The sequence below is a fragment of the Anolis carolinensis genome, chromosome 4 (assembly GCF_035594765.1).
Source record: "Anolis carolinensis isolate JA03-04 chromosome 4, rAnoCar3.1.pri, whole genome shotgun sequence".
In the NCBI taxonomy this organism is placed as follows: Eukaryota; Metazoa; Chordata; class Lepidosauria; order Squamata; family Dactyloidae; genus Anolis; species Anolis carolinensis.
In genome coordinates, this window is record NC_085844.1 from 77514128 (window position 1) to 77541923 (window position 27796).

At 38.7% G+C, this 27796-nt stretch overlaps 1 protein-coding gene across 3 annotated transcripts in view; it reads right to left on the reverse strand.

Annotated features, from left to right (window-relative positions):
* Positions 1 to 295: 295 nt before the first annotated feature.
* kdm1b (lysine demethylase 1B) overlaps positions 296 to 27796 on the reverse strand; it is a 33359-nt gene continuing 5858 nt past the window's right edge. For 2 of the 3 annotated variants that reach the window (XM_062980666.1, XM_062980665.1), the window contains exons 3-21: positions 27391 to 27515; positions 26145 to 26234; positions 24791 to 24902; positions 23624 to 23740; positions 22067 to 22105; positions 20688 to 20892; positions 18674 to 18852; positions 17874 to 18050; positions 16876 to 16950; positions 14866 to 15003; positions 12785 to 12956; positions 10855 to 10982; positions 9794 to 9925; positions 9562 to 9636; positions 8190 to 8306; positions 6593 to 6718; positions 4127 to 4249; positions 3600 to 3752; positions 296 to 2453 (exon numbers count right to left, since the gene is read on the reverse strand). In XM_062980666.1, coding sequence (XP_062836736.1) covers positions 2370 to 2453; positions 3600 to 3752; positions 4127 to 4249; positions 6593 to 6718; positions 8190 to 8306; positions 9562 to 9636; positions 9794 to 9925; positions 10855 to 10982; positions 12785 to 12956; positions 14866 to 15003; positions 16876 to 16950; positions 17874 to 18050; positions 18674 to 18852; positions 20688 to 20892; positions 22067 to 22105; positions 23624 to 23740; positions 24791 to 24902; positions 26145 to 26234; positions 27391 to 27515 — 2367 coding nt within the window. In that variant the 3' untranslated portion in view covers positions 296 to 2369. The remainder of the gene's footprint in view (positions 2454 to 3599; positions 3753 to 4126; positions 4250 to 6592; positions 6719 to 8189; positions 8307 to 9561; positions 9637 to 9793; positions 9926 to 10854; positions 10983 to 12784; positions 12957 to 14865; positions 15004 to 16875; positions 16951 to 17873; positions 18051 to 18673; positions 18853 to 20687; positions 20893 to 22066; positions 22106 to 23623; positions 23741 to 24790; positions 24903 to 26144; positions 26235 to 27390; positions 27516 to 27796) is intronic. The other variant, XM_062980667.1, reaches the window with a different exon arrangement.

Sequence of the window (27796 nt, forward strand, 5' to 3'; positions counted from 1 at the left end):
GAAAGTTCTCAGTGGCCAATAGTTTATTGTGATAAGAATGAGCTGGATGAAACCATGGGTCCTCTTCTCTTCCATTTAGAACTATGTCTGAATCCTCATTTCAGTTAGGATTCAGATATGACTCTAAACTATTATCAGTACTTATTAACTATGGTTTTGTTCAGATGAGCCATGGATTGAAGTTAGCCCTTGAGTTTAACTCACGGCAAGTAATTTCTGTTAAGATAAAATGTTTATCCATGATATCATGGAGACTGCAAGGTTTTGCCTCTTAAGAGAAAGGATCGAACACCACTGAAGGAACACTTTCCAGTTTTTATTGCATTGTCTTTAAATCACCTTACATACCATGCTCCACTGCAAAAAAAATTGCCTTTTAAAAATATTTTCCTAGATTTAAAAGGCATACATTGTATATACATAATAAAAATGAGCATCTTAAACCTTTGTTTCAGAATTGTTTTTTAAAAAAATTGCTTTGGGATCAAATCTTAAAAATGAACCCACTGTATTCCTGAATGACAGTTCAGATACCTTAAATAAATGTTAAAAAAGCAGTTTCCATGTTTGAACACATTTTTCTTTCTATTATCAATAGGTGCTTTTGTTGTTTAAACAGGTTTATAATGCAATGATTTACAGGTATTTATAGTTTAAAGGTTTCACAGTATGACTCCCAATTTTGCCTTAATGCTAATTACTAAAAATGCTTACTTACCCATGCCTACATAATCTCAGCTCAAGTGCAGCCCCTGTATTTCTAGTGGAAATCTCAATTTTTGGTTTTATTTTTATTTGCTTGTCAACATACAACATGCTTAATGCAAAGAATAATAATTTTGGATATGGAACAGTGAGCCTGTCCTAACCAAGTATACTCACTTTTTTCCCATTTGACGAATTCAACAAGAAATACAGAAAAATAAGCACCACCATCCCATATTCACATTTTACATTTCTTACTAAAGGTTTCTTGTGACCATACTCCACTTATCCAACACTTACATAAATACCAGCAGTTCAGCTAAAGGGAACCTGGAAGGTTTCATAACACAACAACTCTTTTCAATTTGTCCCATCCTAAAACAGTTTTTGTATAAACAAACCTATTTAGGGATGTATATGTTTCAAAAAAACAATTACCTATTTGGTTTCTTATAGCAAAACATAAAAGATGAGAACAGTTTCCAAACCACAGATTTTCTGAGGGTTTCTTTGGAAAGTAATGCAGAATTGTTGCCCATGCTTCTATTCCCAAGTTATTTTTAAGGGGGAGGAAAGTACTGTAAGTAATAAAACGATAAAAGATCTGTTTGAACACATGAATATCTTTAACCATGAAAGTTTCAGTAACTTAGTACACTGCTTCAGTATACTGATTTTCTTTAACTTAGAATTTTGACCACAGACTTGGTTTTTACAACTAAGGGTCCAATGTGCTGCTGTGAAGTACTTTGAAGTACCATTAATTTCAGCAGGGCAGCTGTAAAGCAACTTATATTCTGCCATTAAAAGCAATGCTTAACCGTCTCTGGATGGTTCCATGTCTTTAATTTTCTACAAAAAGCAATCTTCTGACCTTGTTTTTCGGTAAAAAAAATGCTCCCTCATTCACTTGGCCATGCTTTCACAATTATGGATCTACAAATTACAATTATGGGTCTACAAACTTGGTCAATTTCAATGTAGAAATCCCACTGGACCAAATGGAAATAATCTCAAATGTAACATTTTTACTAATCCAGATGTCTAGCAGATACTAAACATCCTAGTATATCCACAAGAAGTATTTTTATGACATTTCTGTGGGTGAATTCAAAAAGAAGGATTCCCAAAATAGGGATTTATAAGTTTTAAAGTAACGAGATACTATCAAAAGCCCTAGGACTATTTTTCAACTTCTCCAGCAGCTTAGTTTAAAACAAATACACACATCTTTGTTAAAGCATGGTCTGAAACACACAGTACAATGATTCCTATCAATCTGTCCTTGATGACAGAAGTACTATTCATAGTCAATCCACAACTTTTCAAAATACAGTATCCCAGTCTTTTATAATATAGAATTAAATCCCTTAAATGTACCACAAAAAGGAAAATCCAGAGCCGAAGGTGGTCTGCCAACACTTCTGTAAAGCATTTGCTCCTTCAGATGCTGCACTGGTCAAACTTTAACCAGCCTTATCCTCTCAAAAGTCAAAACAAAAAAGGGGGAAAAAACAAATCCTCTTCTTCCTCGCAAAAGAGATTGTCTCTTAGGTAGCAAAAGATTTTAAGCACCAATTGCATCATGGAAAGTAATCCTGAAAGATGGGTCTGAACAGTAGCAAGTTGTAAAAAATAAAAATCTGTAAACTCTGATTTAGTTTTCAAGATGCAGTTATTTTGCTTGCTTCTCGAACACCGCTCAAATAAGCTCCAGTAACAGTCTGTGGAAAGTGTCTGTTTGTGGCCTGTTTTTAAAAGAGAAAAAGAAAACAAAGAGACATTGGTCAATCATAAGTTATATAGGCAACTTTTCATTTTGATTAGATCAAAATGCATATACACTATATGCATAACCTACACATCCTCAACCTATCCAAAATGAACCATTTATATTTCATATTTCTATCCATCCTGTCTAAAACAGGTCTGGTGAAGTGGTAAATTCACAGAAGTACACTGCTTACGTTAATAGGTTGTTTAACCAAAAGGCATCTTAAAGAAGGTTTTATTTTTTAAATACACAATGCAGTTAAAGACTGGAAAGACCAAAATGAGTAGTCCGAAAGTGGGAATGTTACATGTGAAAAGGGGAACTCTGCACTTTGGATAGCTCAATCACTCAAGTTTAGACCAAAACCCAAAGCATAATGAAAACTATTGCATTCATCAAACCTTCAGAGACCAACAAGCCAGAAACAGGACAATAATATTTAGGGAAAAGGTAAGGTTCAAGAGATGCCCAACAAACCAATCTTATGTCTCAATTTGGGGGACTTTTGCTCTGGTGTTTGTTTCTCGATCATCTTCCTGCAAAAATATATTAGGTTTTAAACCCAATGGGGGCATTCCCATGGAGGAGTTAATATCCTATCAAGAAATGCCAGATAACCTTCCTACTCAAAAGCTAGCTTTCTTCATTGCAGGGACAAAGATCAGAGGACATATTTTATAACAGATCACTTGCTATTTGCTTATAACAGGAGTCACGCCTGTCTCTCCACTCCAAGTAGTCTTTATTTTTCCTCTTTTTGGAGAGGATGAGAATGATAAATGTCTAGAAGCCAATGAAGATCATGATTTTGCTTGGAAACCAGGTGCAGCCAGCCATTGTTTTAGCAAAGGAACCAAATTAATTCCTTCCGAGTTGGTTAATCCAATTTAGGGCAACGGGTAAATTTCCTGCACTTAAATCGGATGCAAATTTAAATTTGTAAATTTACAATGTTGTGTTGATTGTTTATATTTTGTTTTGCACTTGTATTTTGTATGTCATACCTTGAGTGTTCTGTGAGCCACCCCAAGTCCCTCTAGGAGATGGTGGTGGGATATAAAGTTGTTATTGTTATTTATTATTAATTGATTCAAGATACTATGCATTATCAAAATTTCACCTCGCCAGCAAAGAAGATCTTTCCTTGTATGTCCTCAGCAATGATATCATAAGCTTCACCACTTCCCCCTGTCTTTACAAAACTATACGCCATTTGGATCCAAGGGTCTTTGTTCCACCGTGTAATGAAGTACTTGACTGGGTCAGGAACTTCCTATGTTAGAGAAGCCAAAAAAAAAAAATCTAATGACATCTTTATGATTTACAGCTTGTCCATATAAGCATACAATCTCTCATTTTATTAAGGTATAGTGTTTTAAAGGTACATTACCATTGAATGATCTGACTTAATTGGAACATTACCACTAGGGAATTCCTGCTTCACAAATATTTATTGTTTTCCACATTCATGGAACAAATAGATACATAAAAATCTGAGAAGAAGTCCATAGGGCTTCAAAATAAAATATAGTGTCAAAAGATGGCACTCAATGAGCTACTACGATACAGTAAAGGACAACAATGAGTAGCGTTGTGGCTAATGATGCAATTGGGTTCAAGCCAAAAGTCCAGGGGAACTAGACCTACCTGTTCCTTAAATAGCTCACGGAGTACAGCCATACATTGCTGTACAACTTGTTTATCATCTAGGTTCTTAATAGTTGCCACAGCATCACCAGTAATTACTGACATCAGAACACTACATTTACGCTGCAAATAAGACAGAAACAATGACATTTTATAAACAACATTTCCAGAAAAATATATAGTTCTTCCAACAAATTTCGTTTTCTATACCTCTCTCAAACCAATATTTGGAAGTTCATGAAATATGAAGAATCACTGTTATCCCTTCTAAATACATTCAGACCTCCACATCTGCAGGTTTAAATTTAGTAGATTTTATTGATATGGTCTCACTCCAAAACAACCACATAATTACAATGAAGGATCTACAGAATCCCAGAGAAATCTTATCTTAGGTTTAAAATGTGGGTTTTTTTAAATAGTTTTTCTATTTTTGTGATGGGTCTTGCACCCTAACCCCAATGAATGTGGAGAGCTGTATGTAGTATTCATTTACGCATTGTGTAGATGGAATAATAGTTCTCATTTTTAAAAATCTGTCATATAACAAAGTAACTAACTTTGATCAAACATTGCCAATTCTGCCTGACAAGGTTTGATTTCAGGCATCCTCAGAGGTTGTGAGGTATGGAGAAAACTAAGCAAAGAGGTTAATATATATCTGTGGAAAGTCTAGGGTGAGAGAGGTCAGTATGAATGTTGTGTAGTTAATCACTTAAATTAGCATTGAAAAGGTTATCTGCTGTCTTCTTCCTGCCTCTGGGGCATCCTTTGATTAGTGTGAGGGTGTCAGCTACTGGGACTTTGGTAAAAAGTAGCTGACACCCAGTAGTCCCAGTAGCTGACACCCTCACACTAATCAAACAAAACTTCCCAGAAGACATCACAGCCCTGTTTCACCATTGCCTCACCACTAGCTACTTTCAGTGGGACACTGGATTCTATGAACAGAAGGATGGAGTGGCCATGGGGAGCCCTCTCAGCCCAGTAGTAGCAAATTTCTATATGGAATACTTTGAAAAACAGGCCCTAGAAACAGCACCAAAAAAGCCAACTGTTTGGTTCAGATACGTAGATGACACCTTCACAATTTGGAGCCATGGAGAGGAAGAACTCAGCAAGTTCCTGGACCATCTTAACAGCATCCACCCAAACATCCAATTCACCATGGAAAAAGAAAAGGAAGGAAAACTGCCATTTCTAGATGTTCTGGTCATCCGCAAACCCAATCAACAATTGGGCCACACAGTTTACAGAAAACCTACACACACAGATAGATACCTTCATAAAAACTCCAACCATCACCCAAGTCAAAAAAGGAGCACAATCAAAGCCCTGACAGACCGTGCACAAAGAATCTGCGAACCTCACCTCCTCCAAGGTGAACTCAACCACCTAAACTGGGCTCTACAGGCCAATGGATACTCCACCACAGACATCAGAAGAGCTGCAAGGCCAAGAACAAGCCATGAGAGTCAAGACAAAGATCCACCCAGAGGAAAGGTGTCCTTACCATACATCAAGGGAACTACTGACCGCATAGGGAAGCTGATGAAGAAGCACAACCTACAAACTATCTACAGACCCACGAAGAAAATCCAACAAATGCTACGGTCAGCGAAGGACAAGAGGGATCCTCTCTCTTCTGCAGGAGTCTACCGGATACCATGCAGCTGTGGACAAGTCTACATAGGGACCACCAAACGCAGCGCCCAAACAAGAGTCAAAGAACATGAAAGGCACTGCAGACTCACTCAACCAGAGAAATCAGCCATAGCAGAGCATTTGATGAACCAGCCTGGACACAGAATACTATTTGAGAACACAAAAATGCTGGACCATTCTAACAACTATCATGTCAGACTACACAGAGAAGCCATTGAAATCCACAAGCATGTGGACAACTTCAACAGAAAGGAAGAAACCATGAAAATGAACAAAATCTGGCTACCAGTATTACAAAACTCAAAAATCAGAACAGTAAATAAAAAGCAATACTCTGAAAACAGAGGATTTCCAGACATGAATCAACCAAGGGCAGTTAACGACTCTAAACAAAGGATGCCCCAGAGGCAGGAAGAAGACAGCAGATAAGCTTTTCAATGCTAATTTAAGTGATTAACTACACAACATTCATACTGACCTCTCTCACCCTAGACTTTCCACAGATATATATTAACCTCTTTGCTTAGTTTTCTCCATACCTCACAACCTCTGAGGATGCCTGCCATAGATGTGGGCGAAACGTCAGGAGAGAATGCTTCTGGAACATGGCCACACAGCCCGAAAGACATACAACAACCCTGTGATCCCGGCCATGAAAGCCTTCGACAACACAAGGTTTGATTTCTCTATTAAGAAGCCCTACAACAGAAAAAAGTATTTGTCAATGAAATCTCACCAATTTTTTAAATATGAAAATTCAATAAAACAGGAAGAACTGCCTTCATGCAACATGTAAAATACCTGTGGATCCATATCGTAGAAAACACTGAAGAGTCCACGTTTGTTGGAACTAGGCGGAATATGGCCAAAGTAATCTGCTCCTTGAATCTTGCTGTCCCAGAATCTATAAGGAAACTGTAATGCAATCTAGAGAAGAAAGGGCAGAAATGATATCTTTCCTGATTCAGGCTTCAATCCTATGCACACCTACTAGAGAGCAAACCCCTCTGAACTTAATAGGCCAGATGAGGGACCCATACAGCCCCAATACTGTTGGATCACAACTCCCAGCATTCTTCACCACTAACTAACCCAGCTAAGTTGCTGAGACAGTCCATCTACAGCACTGCTTTTAACCTATCTGATGTAGGTAACCAACAATCCCAATGTGATAGAGGAAACCAAAGGTCTGGGTCTTAACTCTGAAATTTCCTATTTCCAACAAAGGAAAAACTTTTCCCTGGGCGATAATTTGAGATTAAAATTGGCAGTGGGAACAGTATAGAGACTTCTTGAGAAATGTAATATCCTCTATGAAATGAACAGTTAGCATCACTATTTCTATGAAACATCTGGCGTATACATGCTCCAAATTTTAAACAAAAGATATTGGCTATATGTACAATAGAATTCCAAAGTTCACTGCTGCCTTTATACACATACTAGCTGTGCCCTGCCACGCGTTGCTGTGGCCAATTGGAATTGCAGTGAATAGCCTCGCTGCTTGAAAGCCTGGCCGTTTTCTACATAGGGTATCCTTGCTAGGCCAAGTTGAATGAGATGGAGTATCCTCGTGGTTTCCAAAGTCTGGCTTTGAAGCTGCAAGGCTGGTCAGTGTTAATGAAGGTGGGCCACAAAGGGGTTGATATATGTGTGGAATAACGTGCAGTGTGGTAGAAAGAACTGTTGTCTGGTTGAGGGAGGTGTTGCCATGGATCTCCTTGATTAGCATTGAATAGGCATGCACCTTCAAGGTCTGCCTGGTTAGTACTTGGAAGAATCCTTTACTGGGACGTGTTAGCTGGGTGTGGTTATTTAAGTTGTTTAGCACTGAATGGTCTTGTAGCTTCCAAGCCTGGCTTCTTCCTGCGTGAGGGAATCCTTTGTTGGGAGGTGTTAGCTGGGCCTGGTTGTTTCCTGTGTGGAATTCCCCTGTGTTCTGAGTGTTGTTGTTTATTTAGTGTCCTGATTTTAGAAATTATATTGTTGTGTATTGTTATTAGAGCACAGTAATTATTATACATTATATTGATAATGTTATATGATTTGCCTGGAACAGGATTATATGAGGCCCCTTCTACACAATGGTTTAAAATTCACACTGAAGTGGTGTGTTTTTTTTTTGGTTTTTTTGCTGTGGCCTAGGAGGCAGCCTGGCTTTGAAGCTGCAAGGCTGTTTAGTGTCAATCAAGGTGGGTCACAAAGGGGTGCATTCCGATTTTTTAGGGTTTTTTGGCCCCATGGAGGTTAGGGATGTGTAGTTTGTAAGAATGTAGAGACTTGGATGAGGGGTTGTGTTGTCAATTTTCTAGGTTGGGGGGCCTTTAGTTTTGTTGTTTTGCCCGGTGGAGTGATGCCATTCTCCTTTTATATACATAGATAGAAGAGGGGCTCTCACCTTCTCAATGACTCCTGCTCCTAAGCTATTGATAGCTTTCATTTTCCTCTCAGACAAGGCTGGGTTAAACTGAATAGCACCTTTTTGAAGAATAGTCAGAGGTACAGCAACTAAAACCTGAAGATCCAGAAGAGAAAACTTGTTATAATTATAATATAGTAGAGCCCTTGTGTTGTGAGTCAAACTCTGACTTACGATGTCCCCTTAGGTGACCTTATCACAGAGTTTTGTTGGTAATATTTGTTTTGAGAGGCCATCCAGTGGGTTTCTTCTGTGGCCAAGAAGTCAAACCTTGGTCTCCAGACTCATAATCCAATGCTCAAACATTACCAAACACTGGTTCTCCATTGACCCCTGCAGGGACGGGGCCGTTCCGGCTTCCCTGGACAAGGAGTTCCAGAGTCGAGGGGCAGCCACTGCGAGAGAAAACCCACTCTCTTCTTCCCACCAACCAGGCTTGAGATAGAGGTGGGACCAAGAGAAAGGCCTCTCCTGAAGATATTGGGCTTTAAATCTAGGGTTTTAAAGGTCATAACCAGCACTTTGAATCGTGCCTGGAAACAAACTAGCAGCCAGTGGAGCTGTTGTAGAAGGGGGGTTGTCCACTCCCTGAAGCCAGCCCCAGTGAGCAACCTGGCGGCAGCTCTTTGGACCAGCTGAAGTTTCCGAGTACTCTTCAGAGGCAGCCCCACATAGAAAGTGTTACAGTAATCCAGGCGGGAGGTAACTAAGGCATGGCTTCTCAAGGAATGGTCACAGTTGGCTCACAAATTTTTATTGTGCAAAGGCCCACATCAACAACAAGTGATCAGAGCTGCTACAAACTACTAAGGAGAAAGAGAGAGTGGTCTTGGGAAATTCCTTGGGATTAAATTTGATCCAATTGCCATAAATTCCACATCCCAAAACTAGATGTTTGCTTATAAAACTAATAGGTAACTTTACATGTCATGTAGTGTTTATCACAGTAGAATATCTTTATATTTTCATATCTAAAAGAGAGACACATTAAGAGAATGCAATTTCTGTTGCTGTGGATTCTTGCTGTATAACAACCTGATACTCTTATCCAGATTTTAAACTCAGGACCCTCGCAATGATATCCCAGCACGTAATAGAAAAACTTGTCAAGAATTCAGAATACTAAATACTAAATACAGATAGAAGAATGGGCTGTTTGAGGAAAAGGGCAGCAACCTGATAAAAAAGGTACATAATTTCATTCTAAGATCTTTAATTTCACCTCTCACTAACATCAAAGCAACTCTTTAACCTCAGGCTGTATGTTGTATGAGTCATTCTGACCCAAGATATGGCCTTACTTTGATTTCTGAAAATATATAACCAAGAGGAGAAGGAAGAAATAGGTCACCTTCTGTGCTGTCCACAAAGTCCCATCTGTTGAAGTCACTTGGACCTCCTCCCCTGAGTAGTTGATACTGCGGACCTTGTTTCAAAAGAGAAGTAGAAAATCTTATGATATATGTAATACTACAATACCACTGCAGATATTAAATTGGATGCCAGCGGAATAAGCTTGGAAAGTAAAATTGAAACATTGAAAGTAAAGTATGTTAGTTGCTCTTCAGTTTTTCAGTACTTACTGGGACTTTTAATCGAATGTCCAGGCCTTCAGCCATTTTTTCAATTATGGCAGAGTATCCTGAGCTCAAAAGGGTATGATCACCAGCAAACTGAGCAAAGAATTCATTGTGATCCCAAGAACGTGCTGAAACCTACAAGAAAAGCATAATTTTCTTCCTTTATTTATTACAAAATTCAGTGTAAGCTGCAAAAGTAGGCTTGAGAGTGAGCTAGCCTGAATATCATCTCCCTCTGTGGGGTGTCTCAATTCAAATTTATGCCAGCAAGGCTCAACCCTTCTAAATGGCATATGGGTAGTGGTTATGTATTTTCAACCAAAGCTATAGTACCTTCCGTGGTTAAAAGCGCATTAAATATTTCAGCTGAGTTATTCTACAGCTTGATCTGACTGGATTCCAAGACATCATACAATAATACTAAGATATGCTAGGTAGGTAAAGGTAAAGGTTTCCCCTGACGTAAGGTCCAGTTGTGACCGACTCTGGGGGTTGGTACTCATCTCCATTTCTAAGCCGAAGAGCCGGCGTTGTCTGTAGACACCTTCAAGGTCATGTGGCTGGCATGACTGCATGGAATGCTGTTACCTTCCCGCTGGAGCGGTACCTATTGATCTACTCGCATTTACATGTTTTCGAACTGCTAGATTGGCAGAAGCTGGAGCTAACAGCGGGCGCTCACTCTGCTCCCCGGATTTGAACCTGGATTTCAGTCTGCAAGTTCAGCAGCTCAACGCTTTAACACAATGAGCCACCAGAGGCTCCTCCTAGACATGCTACCATATAACATATACAATATTACATATTTGAATAAGATGAAGATGCCAACACATCTTCTGATTACTGGCTATGGGAAACTAGGCCACTAACTCATCTTATATAGCCCTTCTATTTTTTTCTCAGAGCACATGCAAAGCCAACTGGATAGGATTTCCAGACTTACCAAATACCTACAGCATATCTACATTTAGTAAGGAATCGGCTGGTCTGGACCCTAGCGGTATTCTTTTTGTGCATGTATACATTAACTAAATGTTATGATGAACAAAATATCTCATACTCACCTTATGGAGGTTGCTGCCACAGGCATATTCAAGATTACTAATATGAAATTGAAGGACTTTTTCCTCAAGTTCATTGAACTGGATACCAGATTCCTGAATAAAAACTTTATAGATCTCTTGGATTTTATCTGAAAGTGAAACACATATTCAGTGGTCAGCAAGAATTACTCATTGGTTATGCACTTCCTCCTTATTCAACAGCCCAATCAGTAAAGGCTACTTTCACTGTACTAGTCTTAGTTTTAAAGTGAAGTCTTTGTGATCACGATATGTATAAATACAGGTTGAGTATCCCTTAGTCAAAAGGCATGGGAACAGAAGTGTTTTGGATTTCAGATATTTTTTGACTTTGGATGAACTGTATTTGCTTAAAGACAGATAATGAGATACCTTGGAGATGGAACTTGTTTAAAAAAATTATTTATGTTTCACATCTATCTTATAAACAAAGTCTAACAGTAATTTTATACGTGTTGTTCATGAAGCAGAATTTGTGTACATTGTCCCATCTAAAAGCAAAGAAAGGTGTCAATATCACAGCCACTCATAAGCTTGGTCGCCATGTAAGCTGCCATGAGTTGCTTGGGGGAGATGGGGCAGGATATAAAAATAAAAATTGTTGTTGATGTTATTATTATTATTATTACTACTACTATTACTACTAGTAGTAGTAATATTATGGATGTTCAAATGTATTATTCTTTTAGTCCAGTCGAACTTTCATATTTTTAAGTCCCATTAAGTTCAACAAGAATCAAGCTACATATGAAATATTTTTCCCATTGAATAGGCCTCAAGAGTGCATATCATATAGCAGCAATTTTTAACACAAGCAGCCAGCCACCCTATAAACTGTTACAATAAACCTGTCAAGTGCAACCCCAACACGTGGGAACCTGACTGCTTTTTATGCTGAACTGGAAAGAACTGTAAAAGAAATGTATTTTATTTGTTTTTTAAATGAAATATGAAGGCATCATGGTAGGGAGCATCTTATTCTGCATGTTAAATGTGTGTATATGTATTTTTACAGTGCTTTGTTTTACTTCACTGTTTTAACTATTTTGTACCCCACCTCGAGTCACAAGGAGAGGAGGGTAATTAATAATTATTATTATTATTGTCATCGTCAACATCATCACCATCTTTCTCTTTCCCCAGATTTTTTCCTCTTTCTCTCCCCTTTCTTATTTCCTACTTTACTATAATCCACAATGTTCCCCCACTTTTATTGTATTTCTTGGAAAAAGTCACAAAAATAAATTAAAAAAAAAACACATCATCACCATCTTAAAAGATGAATCATCTTTAGTGTGAGAAGCAAAAATTGCCATTCTAAAATGATGCATGAAAATTAACCATTGCATGTTAAAAAAAGATTTAAAAGCTCTTATTTATTCATATTATATTTTTTATCTAAAGGCTGGTTAGAGAAAAGGAAGAAAACAACCAAATGTAAAGCCCAAAGTCCTGCATTTCAAACAAAAGGCAGAACCTTATCTGAAAGAAAAATGCCCCCCCAACCTGAACATTTATGTTGCCATGTGTCCATCCAAATCTCTGTCAGATTGCATGACAGAGATGTCACCCCATGAGGTTATCCAGGATTTCAACACAATGGTTAAAATACTGGGGGTGCAGTACAATGCTGCCACTATCCCGATCTATGCAAGAAGCAGAAGGAAAAAGTGGTGCTGGTACGGAGGATGTGAAAAAAGAAAAGAAGTAGAGAAACAATGTTGATTAACTTGCGTTGTCATTTCAAGGTAACCCTGGAAAAAATGCAGCCATTATACCAACAAGATTCAAGTCACTGTGTGAGATGTAGAAGGGCCCAATGCATGCGTTCCAAGTAACCATATGAGCATATGAAGGAGTTGGCATTTCCCCCCAGTGAAATGCATAAATCCAATTTCCTATTCCCCATTACCTCCAAGAGGAATATCCTGATGCTGGTTTTTATCTTTCCTCCAATCAGCAACAACATCGAGAATAGAATTGAAATGGAAGTCCATCCGCTTATCTATGGTGGGATCAGTTATCCTTCCTCCTTCCTGGATCAGGTCGCATTTCTCTCCAATTTTATGCATTTTGATGCCCATCTTTAGAATAAATATAGAGAAAAGATATAATCCAAGTTATTCTCATATGGGATGCAAACCTTCAGTGTTCAGAGATGATATCAAGCAACAACATGAACTCCTAAGAAAGAGCTGGGGGAAGGGTGGAATTCTCAAGACTTTAAAATAAAATTTTCTGAATGGCAGAAACACAAACACTGAACGGGATTGAAAATATTCACTGATAGACTTATATTCCAAGCATCAGGATTGTTTATTTTAATAAAAATGTATGAGCCTCACATCATGAGCTATGAAGTGTTGTAATTCCAAACAAGAAAAACTATCTGCTGGAAAAAGCAGATAGTTTTCTTGTTCACTGCAGCAAGTTATGAACTATTCAAGCAACCCTATATCAGATGACCCCATGAGATGTAACATCAGGAATAGATAACCAGACTAATCATGCAGGCAAATTACACAAGCCAACAAAATCAAACTTTTTGTAATAATCAGAAATGAGAGTAGCAGTTTAAATCAATTTTATTCTGATTTTAAATATGTTTTTACTATTATAAAGTCTGCACATTTCACATCAACAAGTATTCTTCAGCAGGTATAATTTTAGGTCATTCTTACAGAGTTTTTGCACTGAATTCAAATCTGTGTTTATTTTTTCTCTATCACATGTAGTTTTTGCGATGAGGCTAATCGAATAATGCATTTACGGACTGATATCAATTAGATTCTATTGATATCAGTGTGTAAATTATTTATTGAATTAGCCTCATTGCAAAAACGACACAATAGAGAAAAAATAAACACAGATCTGAACTAAGTGCAAAAAAACCCCTCTAAAATAATGACCTAAAATTATATCTGATGAAAAATACTTGTTGCCTTGTTATTTATAATAAAATCTGTACTCTTGCTCAGAAGAACAATACCTGTTCTTCCTATTTTATCTCCAGAACAGGTATTGTTCTTAAGCTGTCCAATACAACTACATTCAAAGGTAGGGAACTCCACTACCAGATGACCCCATCCTTTTTCTCATTGTTGTCTCCACCTTTTGTATGGGATTTTCCCCATTCTAAAAGGTTAAAAGTGAGAGCCAAAATTGACTAATGGTTAGAATATTGAACTACAACTCTCAGGATGAAGAATCAAATCTTTGCTCAGCTGAAGAATCTCACTAGGTATTTTGGGGCAGCTAACACTCTCAACCCCAGTGGTGAAGTGTGTTAAAGCACTGAGCTGCTGAACTTGCAGACGGACAGGTTGCAGGTTCAAATCCCGGGAGTGGAGTGAGCGTCCACTGTTAGCTCCAGCTTCTGCCAACCTAGCAGTTTGAAAACATGCCAATGTGACTAGATCACTAGGTACCACTCCAGCGGGCAGGTAACGGCACTCCAAGCAGTCATGCCGGCCACATGACCTTGGAGGTGTCTACGGACAACGCCAGCTCTTCGGCTAAGACATTGAGATGAGCACCAACCCCCAGAGTCAGACATGACTAGACTTAATGTCAGGGGAAACCTTTACCTTTACCTAACACTCTCAGCTTTAGAGGAAGGTAATGGCAAACCTCGTCTAAAGAAATCTAGCCAAGAAAATACTATGGGGAAATCAGAGCTGCCCTGCATCAGAGATGACTTGAAACTGCAAAATATCAAGAAAAAGATTGAAATTCTTCTTCTAATGTCTAGTTATTGGCAGCAAGAGCATTATACTAAATTATGTTGACATTTTTGCTTCTGACTTTTTTAGATTTGGCCCTTCTTCTGCCACTAGAAAATGCTCATCTCAAACTCCTCTGAAATTGAATTAGGACCTTCAGCTGAAAGAAGTTCCCAAGCCCCCTAAAAACAGTTCTCTGAAGTGAACAGCAGTTTATGATTTAAGGGATCTACATAGCCATATGTTTTCTCCAATAAAAATGCAAACCCACTTGCTCACACATTAGTGCTACCGGATTGTTGACACAGCCATTAACAATCTGTGCTCCTTTTCCTACAGTCATTCCCTTGAAAGTCTTATCGTCCCACACTCTTCCTCCTATTCTGTCCTTGGCTTCAAGCACCATGACCTGCAACATGGAACAAAATGACAGTTCAGTGAAAAACATTGCAATAAATAGTAGCTCTTCCAACAGTTAACAGTGTGTCAAGAGGGTAAAAAGGATTATGTCATCCCATTGATCTAAGAGTCTGCCTAGTTTTAGAGAGGATTATAAACATTGAAACCTGCAGCAAATCATCAACCTAGGATTTTGGACTGTCACGTACAAATCAGGTCTATCAATATGGATACTCTGTCCTTGATAAAAGACGATAAATATAAGTAGAAAAGCCAAACAGAAAGGCAGAACCATTACTGTTATGTGATCATATCTATCCTCCATAGCAATATCAAGATTCCGCCTATTTTCTCTGGTCTCAGCAATTAAGTTTTATTCCTTGCCATAATTCATCCCTGCCATTGCATGAGAATACTATGGCAGTTCTGGTTATAGATGATGGCAGTTGTACTCCAACATATGAGGAGATTGCCATGTTAGCAGAAGCTCAATAGAGGTGGAGAAGACTGCTACAAGCAATGAACTATCACACCAGCCTGTTGTTATGCAGTAATTGCATTGTTGAAGGAAATGTGAACATATCAGCAACATAATGGTTTGGAAACAATCACTATAATTGCATTATTGTGCCCCCACTCTTGAGTGGGAGATATTGATGGGTTTCTCCCATTAATGAAGATACACTCCACCAACTATAAAAATGCAAATCACAACAGGAGAGATAAGATGTCATGTGATAAGTGCTGATTACAGATGCTATTAAGATGAATAAAGGTTTCCTCCTGATATTAAGTCTAGTCATGTCTGACTCTAGGGGTTGGTGCTCATCTCCATTTCAAAGCCGAAGAGCCGGCATTGTCCATAGACACCTCCATGGCCAGCATGACCGCATGGAGCACCGTTACCTTCCTCCCTATTGATTTACTCACATTTGCATGTTTTTGAACTACTAGGTTGGCAGAAGCTGGGGCTAACAGTGGGAGCTCACCCCACTCCACACATCTGAACTGCCAACATTTCGGACAACAAGGTCAGCAGGTCAGGAGTTTAATCCGCTGCGCCACCAGGGGCTCCACAGATGCTATTATCCTGCAGTATTTGCCATTTACCAGCCTTGTGTGATAGTTCTGAGGCACTTTGTTGGGGCATAAAACAGGCGTTCCTAAACACATGGCAAGAGTAAAGGAAGATAAACAAGATGGAGGTGATGTATATGCCTTCAAGATATATACTGACTTATGATGGCGGAAGTATTAAAATGCAGTGTGAGGTGCAATGACTATTGGAATGGCCCGGACTACGTTTGTCGATTACATGATTAATTGTGAAGGTATTGTTTTAAATGTTTTCATTGTTGTTATTTTATAATTCCATTTTAAATGTGTATTTTATTGTACAGTGTTTTTAAAGGCATCGAATAATTGTCAATGTGTGAAGCTGCCTTGAATATCCTTCAGGGTTGAGAAAGGCGGGGTAGAAGTGTTGTAAATAAATAAATACAGTAGAGCCTCGCTTATCCAACCTTTGTTTATCCAGCGTTCTGTGGTATCCAACGCAGTCTGCCTTTTTGTTAATGTTTTTTTGTAGTCAATGTTTTTAATGCATTGCGAGGTTTTGGTGCTAAGTGTGTAAATACAGTAATTACTACATAACATTACCATGTATTGAACTGCTTTTTCTGTCAATTTGTTGTAAAACATGATGTTTTGGTGCTTAATTAGTAAAATCATAACATAATTTGACATTTAATAGGCTTTTCCTTAATCCCTCCTTATTATCCAACATTTTGCTTATCCAACATTCTGCCGGCCTGTTTTATGTTGGATGAGTGAGACTCTACTGTAAATAAATAAATGCCATTTTTATATGAACATGTCTTACCTTAATGCCAAAGTTCTGAAGTTGCCTTGCAGCTGCTATTCCTGCTGGACCAGCCCCAACCACAATTACAGATTTCTTAAAGGAAGAAGGGAAAGACGCTGTATCATTCGTCTATTACTAATACCACAGTTTTAGAAGTCTATACACAAACTAGATGACAGCACACAGGAAGTACTGTCCCTTCTAAAGGATTCCTTAAGCAATTTCACACACTAGAATAACTTGCACAGGGATATACCTCATGGGTGAGTACAGGTATTCATCTATATATATAAAAGGGTAATGAAATTTCGGCCTAGGACAAAACAACAAAACTACACATCCCAGAAACACTAAACTTGGCAGCACAACCCCTCATCCATGCCTCTACGTTCATACAACAAAAAGAAAAGAAAAATAAAGTCCTAATTAGAGGGAGAGGAATAATTGTTTTTATCCAATTGCTTCCAGTTAGAAGGCTAAGCCCCACCCACTTGGTCTGCTGTCAGTTAGAAGGCTAAGCTCCACCCACTTGGTCTCCTAGAAACCCACTCAGCCCAGGGCCACTTCAATCAGGCCTCTTCCACACTGCCTATAAAATACAGATTATCTGATTTCAACTGGATTATATGGCAGTGTAAACTAAAGATGAGCACCAACCCCCAGAGTCAGAAACGACTGGACTTAATGTCAGGGGAAAACCTTTACCCTTTACCTTAACTACCACCAATTCCTCAATACTTTATTTCCCATACCACCATACTTCGCCACAGCAACGGGTGGCCGGGCACAGCTAGTAATATATAAATATCTGGTTATATAACATGATAACCAAAAAAATACAACATTAGTACGTAAAACAATTTTGCTTCCCCAACATACAACAAAGCTGAAGCTGAGTTTGGGCATTTGGCAAGAGCTTCTAGAGGCCCAAAGTTTTCTTTGGTTCCAACTTCCCATCATCTAGCTCATCAGAACTTTAAAAATTTAAATAATACATTGAATTTTAAGATACCTACATTGTGGTATTCCTTGGGAAGAAGAGGCTGGTCTCGACTGACTGCCAAAACCCCCGTATTAATCAGACCTTTCCTGGTCATAAAATGAAGGATGCGCTCTGTTTCTCTTACACAGCGAATACGCACAAGGCCACGAACAATGATGTGGTGGGTACATTTCTGAGGAGTTAAAGGTTCCTGTATATTGAACAAACAAGAAAAAGACACTTTCATGAATGGCATTCATGGACAAATGTGGTCCTGCTTCAGCTATAAAGCAAAATGTGCTTCATTTCCCGAGAAACCGTTCCTTATTATCTGTGTCTCTGAAGGTAATATAATAAGACTTCAGTCACTTAATGGCATTCATATGTATACCCAAAGACTGCAAATAATTGATTGCGGTGACACAATGGGTTAAACCCTTGTACCAGCTGGACTGATGAACTGAAAGTTGGGTTGCTGACCTGAAGGTTTCCAGTTCAAATCTGCGAGATGGGGGTGAGCTCCCATCTGTCAGCTCTAACTTGTGGGGGCATGAGAGAAGCCTCTCAGCAGTATGGTAACACATCCATGCGTCCCCTGGGCAACATCTCTGTAGATGGCCAATTCTCTCACACCGGAAGCAACTTGCAGTATGTTCTCAAGTCATTTTCTTGACACAATTAAAAAAACTGTGCAAATGAAGAAGGTATTTTTGGAGCATGGATAAGTGAAATTGTGGGTGTCAAATCCATAGATTAGGGGATTGTACTGTAGTGTTAAAATTGAGGGTGTGTTTTTTGGTTTTTTAAAAAGGTCACTCTTGCAGTTGTGCTTACTTTGCAGTTAGTGTACCACAGAGCCAGGATGAGGTTTCTCAGTGCGAGGTACATGGTAGGATCTCGTGAATATTCTGGAAAATCATAGAGTTCATCCAGTTCCATTACATCTGGTCTTACACACAGGGCTTTGCCGCATTCATTTGGCTGATAGAAAGGCTGGAAGTATTTGTTCATCCCTGGAAAGCAATAAAGCATATTGTATAAATTTAGCTCCACCTCCCTGCACTCCCACCACTGGTCAAGATGTTGCAGTCCGTGAGAGAGTACAAATGTAAACTCTACTGCGGGTGGATCTTAATCCTAAGCAAGGTAGAATAGCCATTTATTTATAAGAGGAATTATTGCTTATCATTTATTTACAGGCCACTGTCTCTGTCTGACAATAGATGTACTATACTCACCAGGGAGGAGACAAGTGTACAACTTTGTTTGTAAGGGGACTTACTCCCAAGTAAATGTATAGACGACTAGACCTTTTCAATATGCCTGATATACTGCTTGTTCACTTGGGAAACTGCTTATAAGAAAAAGTGTACATATGTAGAAGGACCAACAGAACAACAAACAAGATACCATATATACTCAAATATAAGCCCTTTTTAGGACTGAAAAAACCCCCCACAGCTTATACTCGAGTGAGGGTCCTGGCCGGCTTATATTCGGATCAGCTTATACTCGAGTATATAGGTAATAAGAGATGGATAGTCTTATCTTATTAAAGTCTTATTATCTTAAATTACAGTTTTATGTAAATATTCAAAAACATTTAACCTACTGATGCCTCAATTTATATAATTGTATTGGTATCTATTTTTATTTTGAAATTTTCCAGTAGCTGCTGCATTTCCCACCCTCGGCTTATACTCGAGTCAATAATTTTTCCCAGTTTTTTTATGGTAAAATTAGGTGCCTCGGTTTATATTTGGGTTGGCTTATACTCGAGTATATACGGTATGTGGTATTATGGTTAAGCCAAAACTAGTTATTTTTACAGTAAAGGAAAAGATCACAAAGGTAAGTCTAATGAATTAAAAATAAGGGACAAGGAATTATGAATCAGCCAAAACTAGCTATCCTTACAGTGACATTGTGACACAGTGAAACACCAGATTATTATATGTTGATATAATATATTTTATTATTTATTTACAGTATTTATATTCCGCCCTTCTCACCCCGAAGGGGACTCAGGGTGGATCACATTATATACATATAGGGCAAACATTCAATGCCCATAAACACATAGAACTGAGACTGAGACAGACGCAGAGGCAATTTAACCTTCTCCTGAGGGGAAGTTTGATTCTGGCCACAGGGGGGAGCAGCTGCTTCATCATCCACTGTGACGGCACTTCCTCATTCCAACGTCGTAAATTAGTTAAATTTGCCTCCCCACTTTATAAGTGGTACCTTATTTCCTACTTGATAGATGCAACTATCTTTCGGGTTGCTAGGTCAGCAACGAGCAGGGGCTATTTTTTTTTATTTTTTTTATTTGACGGGTGCTCACCCCGCCACGGGCTGGCCTTGAACTCATGACCTCATGGTCAGAGTGATTTATTGCAGCAGGCTGCTCACCATCCTGCGCCACAGCCTGCTCCACATGTTATCTATAAGGTACTATTAGCGCACACCCAGTGTGAACTGATTAAGTGAGGGAAAGGGTTCTAAATTATTTGGAAAATGTCTTCCTGTCATCTAGCTATTATTTTCCTATATCCCTCCGATTGAATTAATTTCTGTCCAGTAAATAACAATACTATGTACTGAGGCAAATGCAACTATTTGGTTTTAATTAAAAGGTTTGGGAATAGTATCTTCCAAGACATTCTCGCTTCTTTTTCCTGGATTTGACATCTCATTCTCAAGAAGAGAGTGAAGAAGACAAAAATTAAAAAGGCATGGCAATTTGCCAGGAATACAAGCTAGCTATCCATTCAAAACTGCAATGCTTAAATCACAGCTAAGAGCAGAATATTCCCATGGCGATAGGAATGCATGCTTGGCTCACCAGCTATAGTAGGAGGAGTCTTTAAATGCTCCATTTTCACAGCATTAGATTCACCTATCAAACGGTGGGTACTTGTACAAGAAGGGCTCATGCCCACACAGTCTGGGTAGTACGCTGAGAGCCAAGGAGCCGCCACACTGTCCTTCAGCAATGGTGGGAGGATGAGCATGGAATACCACCAGTGGTCGGAAACCTCAGCAACCCTCTAGGAACAGAGCGCAGGGAAAGAATAATGACACAAGTAACCAGGTTACCTCGCAGTTCTTCAAAAGATAACGGACACATGGATTCACACACACACACATATGTATATATTCCTCCAATCAACATTCTTTGTGTTCGCTGCTACCAGCTTCTCCTTCGATCCATGACAACAGTCTTCACTCCTGCATCCACCAAGTAGGTTCCCAACTACCACAGGTTCCCCATTTCCACCTTGCCCTCCCTGTATCCCTATTTTGTTTTCATTTCATTTATGATGTAAAACATTTAAGACATTTACAAGAATTTAGTTGTATAACTTTTTGTTTCTTCTTTCCACAAGAAATGCAACTAATTTTAACAACTGGTTTTGAACCAGTATGGAGCAGCTGAATGAAACCACTGAGCTCTCAAAAGGAAGCATTGGCATTTCTTGGGTGCTCTGTCAAATGCCCAAGGAGACATCTCAGAAAGAAAATTGTAACAGAAATAGATGTTTTAATTTAGAATTCAATCCATGTGACTGGGTGACATGGTTCTTCTTCAGTGTTTCAAATCTTCCAAACAAACAAAAATAACGCATAGATTATACCATGCTGTGTGTACTCAGGGCAAGAACAGCAGCAACACAACCACCACAAAGTGTGGTATGGCAAACTAGAACAGTCAGCCCTCCACATTTGTAGGTTTAGTATCTGAGGATTTGGTTATTCACAGATTTGATGTGATTAATATGCTCTGTCTAGGAAACCCTAGGTCAGTGGTTCTCAACCTGTGGGGGTCCCTAGGTACTTTGGCTTACAACTCCTAGAAATCTCAGCCAGTTTACTATCTGTTAGGATTTCTAGGAGTTGAAAGCCAAAACATCTGGGGACCCACAGGTTGGGAACCACTGCTTTAGGTCCTCTATGGCAACTCTGTTACTGTTTTGGGACTCCAAGTCAACATAGTCAGTGACTATTCCAATTGGCAATATAGAAATTGTACCCCCAGAAAAAGATACCCTACCCCCCTCATCACAAGACTTGTATTCAATTAGATAGCTTCAGAGGTCTTGGAAACTCTCCTTCAGGAACCAGCCAAGATCTCTAAGAAAATTCCAAGACAGAAATATTTAACCATGTTACATATATATATTTATGCACATCACCTCTATTTTCCCAATATTACATTCTTACCAGATCCTCGGGCATGGCGCACTGATCTGAGCCTTCTACCTGGAAAGAGCATAACTGAGTCAGAAAACAGAACGGCCCACTGATACCCATAGCCACAGAACATTATGTCAGTAAACTAGGTCAGTTCCCTTAAGGATATTTTTGTGACAGAAGGAGTGACAAAGTCTTTTATAGCGTACCATTAAATATGGGAGGCAAATTAATACATTACACTGAAATCTATGTGCTAAAATAAAGCAGAAATTTCTCAGAAAGGGTAGTTTGGAAAGAGCATAATTTACAGTAAAGTTGACAAAGGAAAACAACACTTTGCTCCCCTGCCCACCTGCGAATTTAGCCAGCATGGCTGATGTTCTCTTAGTTCTTGTTTAAGGAATGTGCATATTCCTGTTAATAATAATAATAATAATAATAATAATAATAATAATAATAATAATAATGATGATGATGAAACCAGTGCAGGTGGTCCTGGTGGTGATGGGCACACTGGGTGCCATGCCAAAAGATCTCAGCCGGCATTTGGAAACAATAGACATTGACAAAATTACGATCTGCCAACTGCAAAAGGCCACCCTGCTGGGATCTGCGCGCATCATCCGAAAATACATCACACAGTCCTAGACACTTGGGAAGTGTTCGACTTGTGATTTTGTGAAACGAAATCCAGCATATCTATCTTGTTTGCTGTGTCATACAATAAAATAATGATAATAATAATTACTATTATTATTATTATTATTATTATTATTATTATTATACCCCGTCCCATCTCCCCGGGGGGACTCGGAGCGGCTTACATGGGGCCAAGCCCAGGCAATAAATAATATAAAACTCAACAGTAAAAACAAATCATAAACAGATAAAATCACATATACCAATACACAATAAACATACTTTGATAAAATCCTGAGATGGCTCCAAAAAGGAAGTGGGCCAGACAAGTGCGAATAGTTTTGTACGATGCAATTAGGAGAGAGGTAGGTATCAGGGACTATTGTCCCATTAAAGTGCTGGAGAAGGCATACACCTAAAAACTATGTATGGCTAAGGAGTAAAAATACTATAAAAGTAGGGTAAATAACAGGGAAATCCCAAACTAAGGAGATCAGTCACCAAGGAAGCCTAATTTCCTACAATTAAACTCCACTACTTATTTCTGAAAAACGGCTGCAGTGAAATCCCCATATGATTGATGAATAGCTGCATTCAGAAAATTGAACTGGATAGACCTTATCAGCTCTAATTTCTCAGATATGGTTATCATAGTTTGCTATGGGCAAGTAGATAGCAATTGGTCTATGGCATATGACCTGTATCTCAAAAACTAGATGGGGGAAACTGGTGCCATTTTTTAAATCAGCAAGTCAAATACACTCAAAAATAAAAATAACATTTGAGGCATTAAAATGTGTGCTGGCCAGTATGATCATATACTGCCACAATAGAAGGGTGCCAATAGAAAACACAGATCATATATTTGCAGAGAGGCAAAATGTCAGCCTCATGCAAATAGCAAAGAAGCCATTTTTTCCCAGTACAACTTGGCATAGAAGGTACCTTGGTGGAATTGTTCAGTTTTGTGCCACACCGGTAGGTTTCGGCCATCTGTGAGGTAAGCTGGATTTCCTTTGTCAACTGACGCCACTTCCCACACTCTGGCTTTGTGCACTGGACCTAGAAATAAATTTTAAAGTAGTATTTGTTCATATGTATTTAGGAATGGGAAGTGGCCTGAAATCCACCTGTAATTTTCAAAAGCAAGTATTTTAGGTCTTAAGTGGGGGCCTGGGGTTGTAACATTCAAAGGTACTTTGAGGGGGGTGGGGTTCATGAGTTTTCATGAGTGGCACTTTACCCTCTTTCCCTCCTTCTGCTCTTACTGGCCAGAAGAAACTCTAGAACAGTGGTTCCCAACCTTTTTTTGATCAAGGACCACTCTCCAACATTAGTATCAAAAGGGTTACAAATCAGTTTGTGGTCAACTTTCAGTTTGATTATTTGGAGTGCTGATTCAGATAGAATCAGCACCCCACTGGATAGATCACATCAGCTCTGGTTTCTGATACAGAATATATGCCATCCAGCAGTTGCCATCTGCTCACCCACAGAAAACCATATTTAATCATCTCAAGCTGATGTGGTCTATCCAATGCAACTTTCTGAATTAGCATCCCAAATAACCACAGGAACAGGCCTAAAAGCGAAGACACCAAAGTGCCCCCGCTTCTAGGTGCCACAGGAACGGCTCCAGTGGATAGTCAGCCTCTCTCCTTCTGACATCCCTGTTGCCTTGGTACTATAAAAGGGTCTCACAAAACCAGTTGCTCTTGTTGCGACGGTGTAGTAACAGTGAAGCTGCGGACCATATTTTAGTTCTTGGGGACCACTGTTGGCCAAGGAACACAGGTTGGGAACCACTGCTCTAGAATCTGAAGAAGCCAACAGACAAAAAACCACTTTTGGGGGCCACATACAATCTTCCGGACCACACTTAGCCTATACAGTTGAAATAGAATGTTACAGAGTATTTTAATGAGAAGATCTATCAATCAGCTAAGTTCTATAATAGTCTTATAACTGCTGGCAAAGACAGAAGTTAAAATTACAAAGGGATACATCTTCCAGAGATGTACCACTTAGCATTTCCTTTCAGTGCAATTACTGGCAGGGAGAACTCTCCAGGTGCTCTTTTCACAGGAATATGCAGATCTATGATGATCTTACCCAGTAAGGGAGCTGTTGGTCAGCCATAAAAGCTTTAGGGCTGGGTTCACTTTTTCCATTGCTGGTCCAAATCCTTTTCCAGGCAGTGTATTTCTCATAGCCATCCTTATGGCTAAAAAGAGTTCCAAAGGAAATGGTAAAGAGAAGAAAATGTAGCTGAGCAACATTATTATAATATTGAATTTTAGAAAAATAGATAACCATAAAGAAAACAAGATGTTTTGTTTGGGATTTTTTCCTTAAACCTACATTGATTCCTACAATCAACTCAGAGATGACCATACAACATATATACTCGAGTATAAGCCAACCAGAATATAAGCCGAGGCACCTAATTTTACCACAAAAACAACTGGGAAAACTTATTGACTCAAGTATAAGACAAGGGTGGGAAATGCAGCAGCTACTGGTAAACTTCAAAAATTAAAATAGATACCAATAAAATTACATTAACTGAGGCATCAGTAGGTTAAATGTTTTTGAATATTTACATAAAACTGCAATTTAAGATAATAATAAGACTTTAATAACATAAGACTGTCCAACTCTGATTACCTATATAATCGAATATAAGCCGACTCAAATATAAGCCGGCCAGGACCCTTGCTCGAGTATAAATTGAGGGGGGCTGAAAAACTCAACTTATACTCAAATATACATGGCATATGATTTTAATAGTGTCTATCATGGTAATCATAGGATGGATATAAATGGTATAGATTAAATGAAGAATGCATGTAATGATTCCCCAGTCTCCATCCCAGTTATGGACACCTATATCTATACAATGTTTTCAATGTTAGAATCTCTTCCATCCATTCAGATTGGTTTTTTCCAAAACAGACAGCCTTTAGCAGATAGAATGACCAGTGGCTATTCTGAGCATTGTTGCCCCAACAAAAATTATTCCAAGCTACACGTGGAACTTCACAAACTTCTCACAAGCTACTGATATATACTGATTAAAGAATACACATGGGCTGTTGGCTTTTTAAAAGTATTTGTTGCCATTTACTATGGTTATTTTAAAGAAGTTGTTTTCCAGTAATTGTGCAAGGGGGAATCCGCACATCAGAAAATAGCAGCATCAATTTCCTTGTTATTGTTCTTGGTTAATTCTGCACTGTCATTTTAGACATTATGCTAAAATTAAATCAGAAGGACCAGCAAAATACAAATGCAAGCACGTTAAATAGTCTAGCAAATACAATCCAGTGAACTCAGTGTGCTGTAAGTCTTACATAGCTTTATAGGTTTTAACAGATAATTATTAGCAAGCTTAGCCATGGCCTGAAAACATTTCCAAGGTGCATCATGTCAAAAATAGCCATAGAATCTAAAGAGGATAAAATACCTTCTGTAGTAATGATCAAAACACTCATTACAGAAGTGTTCTCCACAGGAAAGGTGATACCATCTTGATGTATATCCATTTTTAGCACACCTAAAAATAAAAAAATGACAGGATTCAATTCATTAAAACTATTGGCTGTGTCCTGCAATTTGAATAGATGTTGGGACATCTCATATCACAGCATCTATAAAACCATTCTACATAAGATGACTATTACATTTCTGATCGTCCTTTACCTGGAAAATAGGGAATGGTAAGGGGGAATGGGAGAGATGGTAACACTTGTAATGCTGTGTCAAATAAATACTTGTTGACTTACGCTGCCACCATGAATTTCATGGAGTTTTCTTGGGCAAGGAATACTCAGAGGTGGCTTTGTCAGTTTGTTCCTCTGAAATACAGCATTACAGTATCTAATATTTGTTGGTGATCTCTCGTCCAAATACAAATCAGGGCTGATCCTACTTATCCTCCAAAACCAGACAGGATCTAGTGTCTTATTGTATTTAGGCCCCACACAGCTTAAAACCCATTTCCATTTTAAGACTCATGCAGTTGGGAGGAAGTGGAAACTGCCAACCATGTCCTATTACACGGCCACTTTTACAGAAACATTAAATCTGCTCTTGTTACCCCTATTGTGCAGAAGATCCCTGGCAGAAGTGATGAATGCTATTTAAAATAGAGGATAGGGGACTCATGAATCACTTTAATAGTGATCCATGTTTTATACTGCAGCTATAAAATTAAGGAGTCGGATTGCAGATGATTTTAGTGGATGTTTTAACTTACACATTTAAGTATCTATTTTCACAGATTTTAATCAAGTGTCATTTGTAAACCATGCTTCAGGCTCCATGTGGATTTGTATATACAAGCAGTCCCTGAGTTTAAAAACATCCATTATAAACAACTCATAGTTAAGAATGGGGGTGAGACAACAGGAAGTGAGAAAAATCTATCCCTAGAAAGAGTTATCATGGGGAAAGGGGGTCACTGAAGCTTTATTACCATTCCTTGTTTCCACAACAGAGCAAATTTTTCAAAATCTCCTTCCCTATCATATCCACAGCTAAAATATACATATACCCTGGTCAGCCCTATGACTGACCAGTAGTACTTCCGTCTTGTCTGAATTCAATTTCAATTTGTAGTTGTACTACTAATAGGGCTAAAGCCACAGAAGTCTCTCCTAAGCTGATCAACACTACCCAAGTTCAGAAGAAAGGGAAAGATGCACCCAAACCTTTCAGCAGCACTGGCAAAGCAAACTGGGCATGTTGCAGTACATCCTGCTTTTTCACACTTCCGATATTTCTTCTCTGATGTATCTTCATCATCTTCAGCAGCCTCTGCAGCCTTCTTCCTTACCTAGCAAGTGCAACAATCTGTATCAATATGCAGATATTCCAGCTGAAAAATAAACTTATACGTAAAACAAGTTTTAAAAAACTAAAAAGAACTGGTTTCATTACATGCGTTTTGTCACATTGATATACAGGGGAAATATAAGCAAATTAAACAGAGGGCCAGCTCTTCAAAACAACAGAAAACAGTCCAAAATAACAATATTCTGTGTTCCATACTGCAATTAAAACTAAAGTTCAGATCCAATAAAGAACAGTCCAAAATAACTGTATTCCATGTTGATG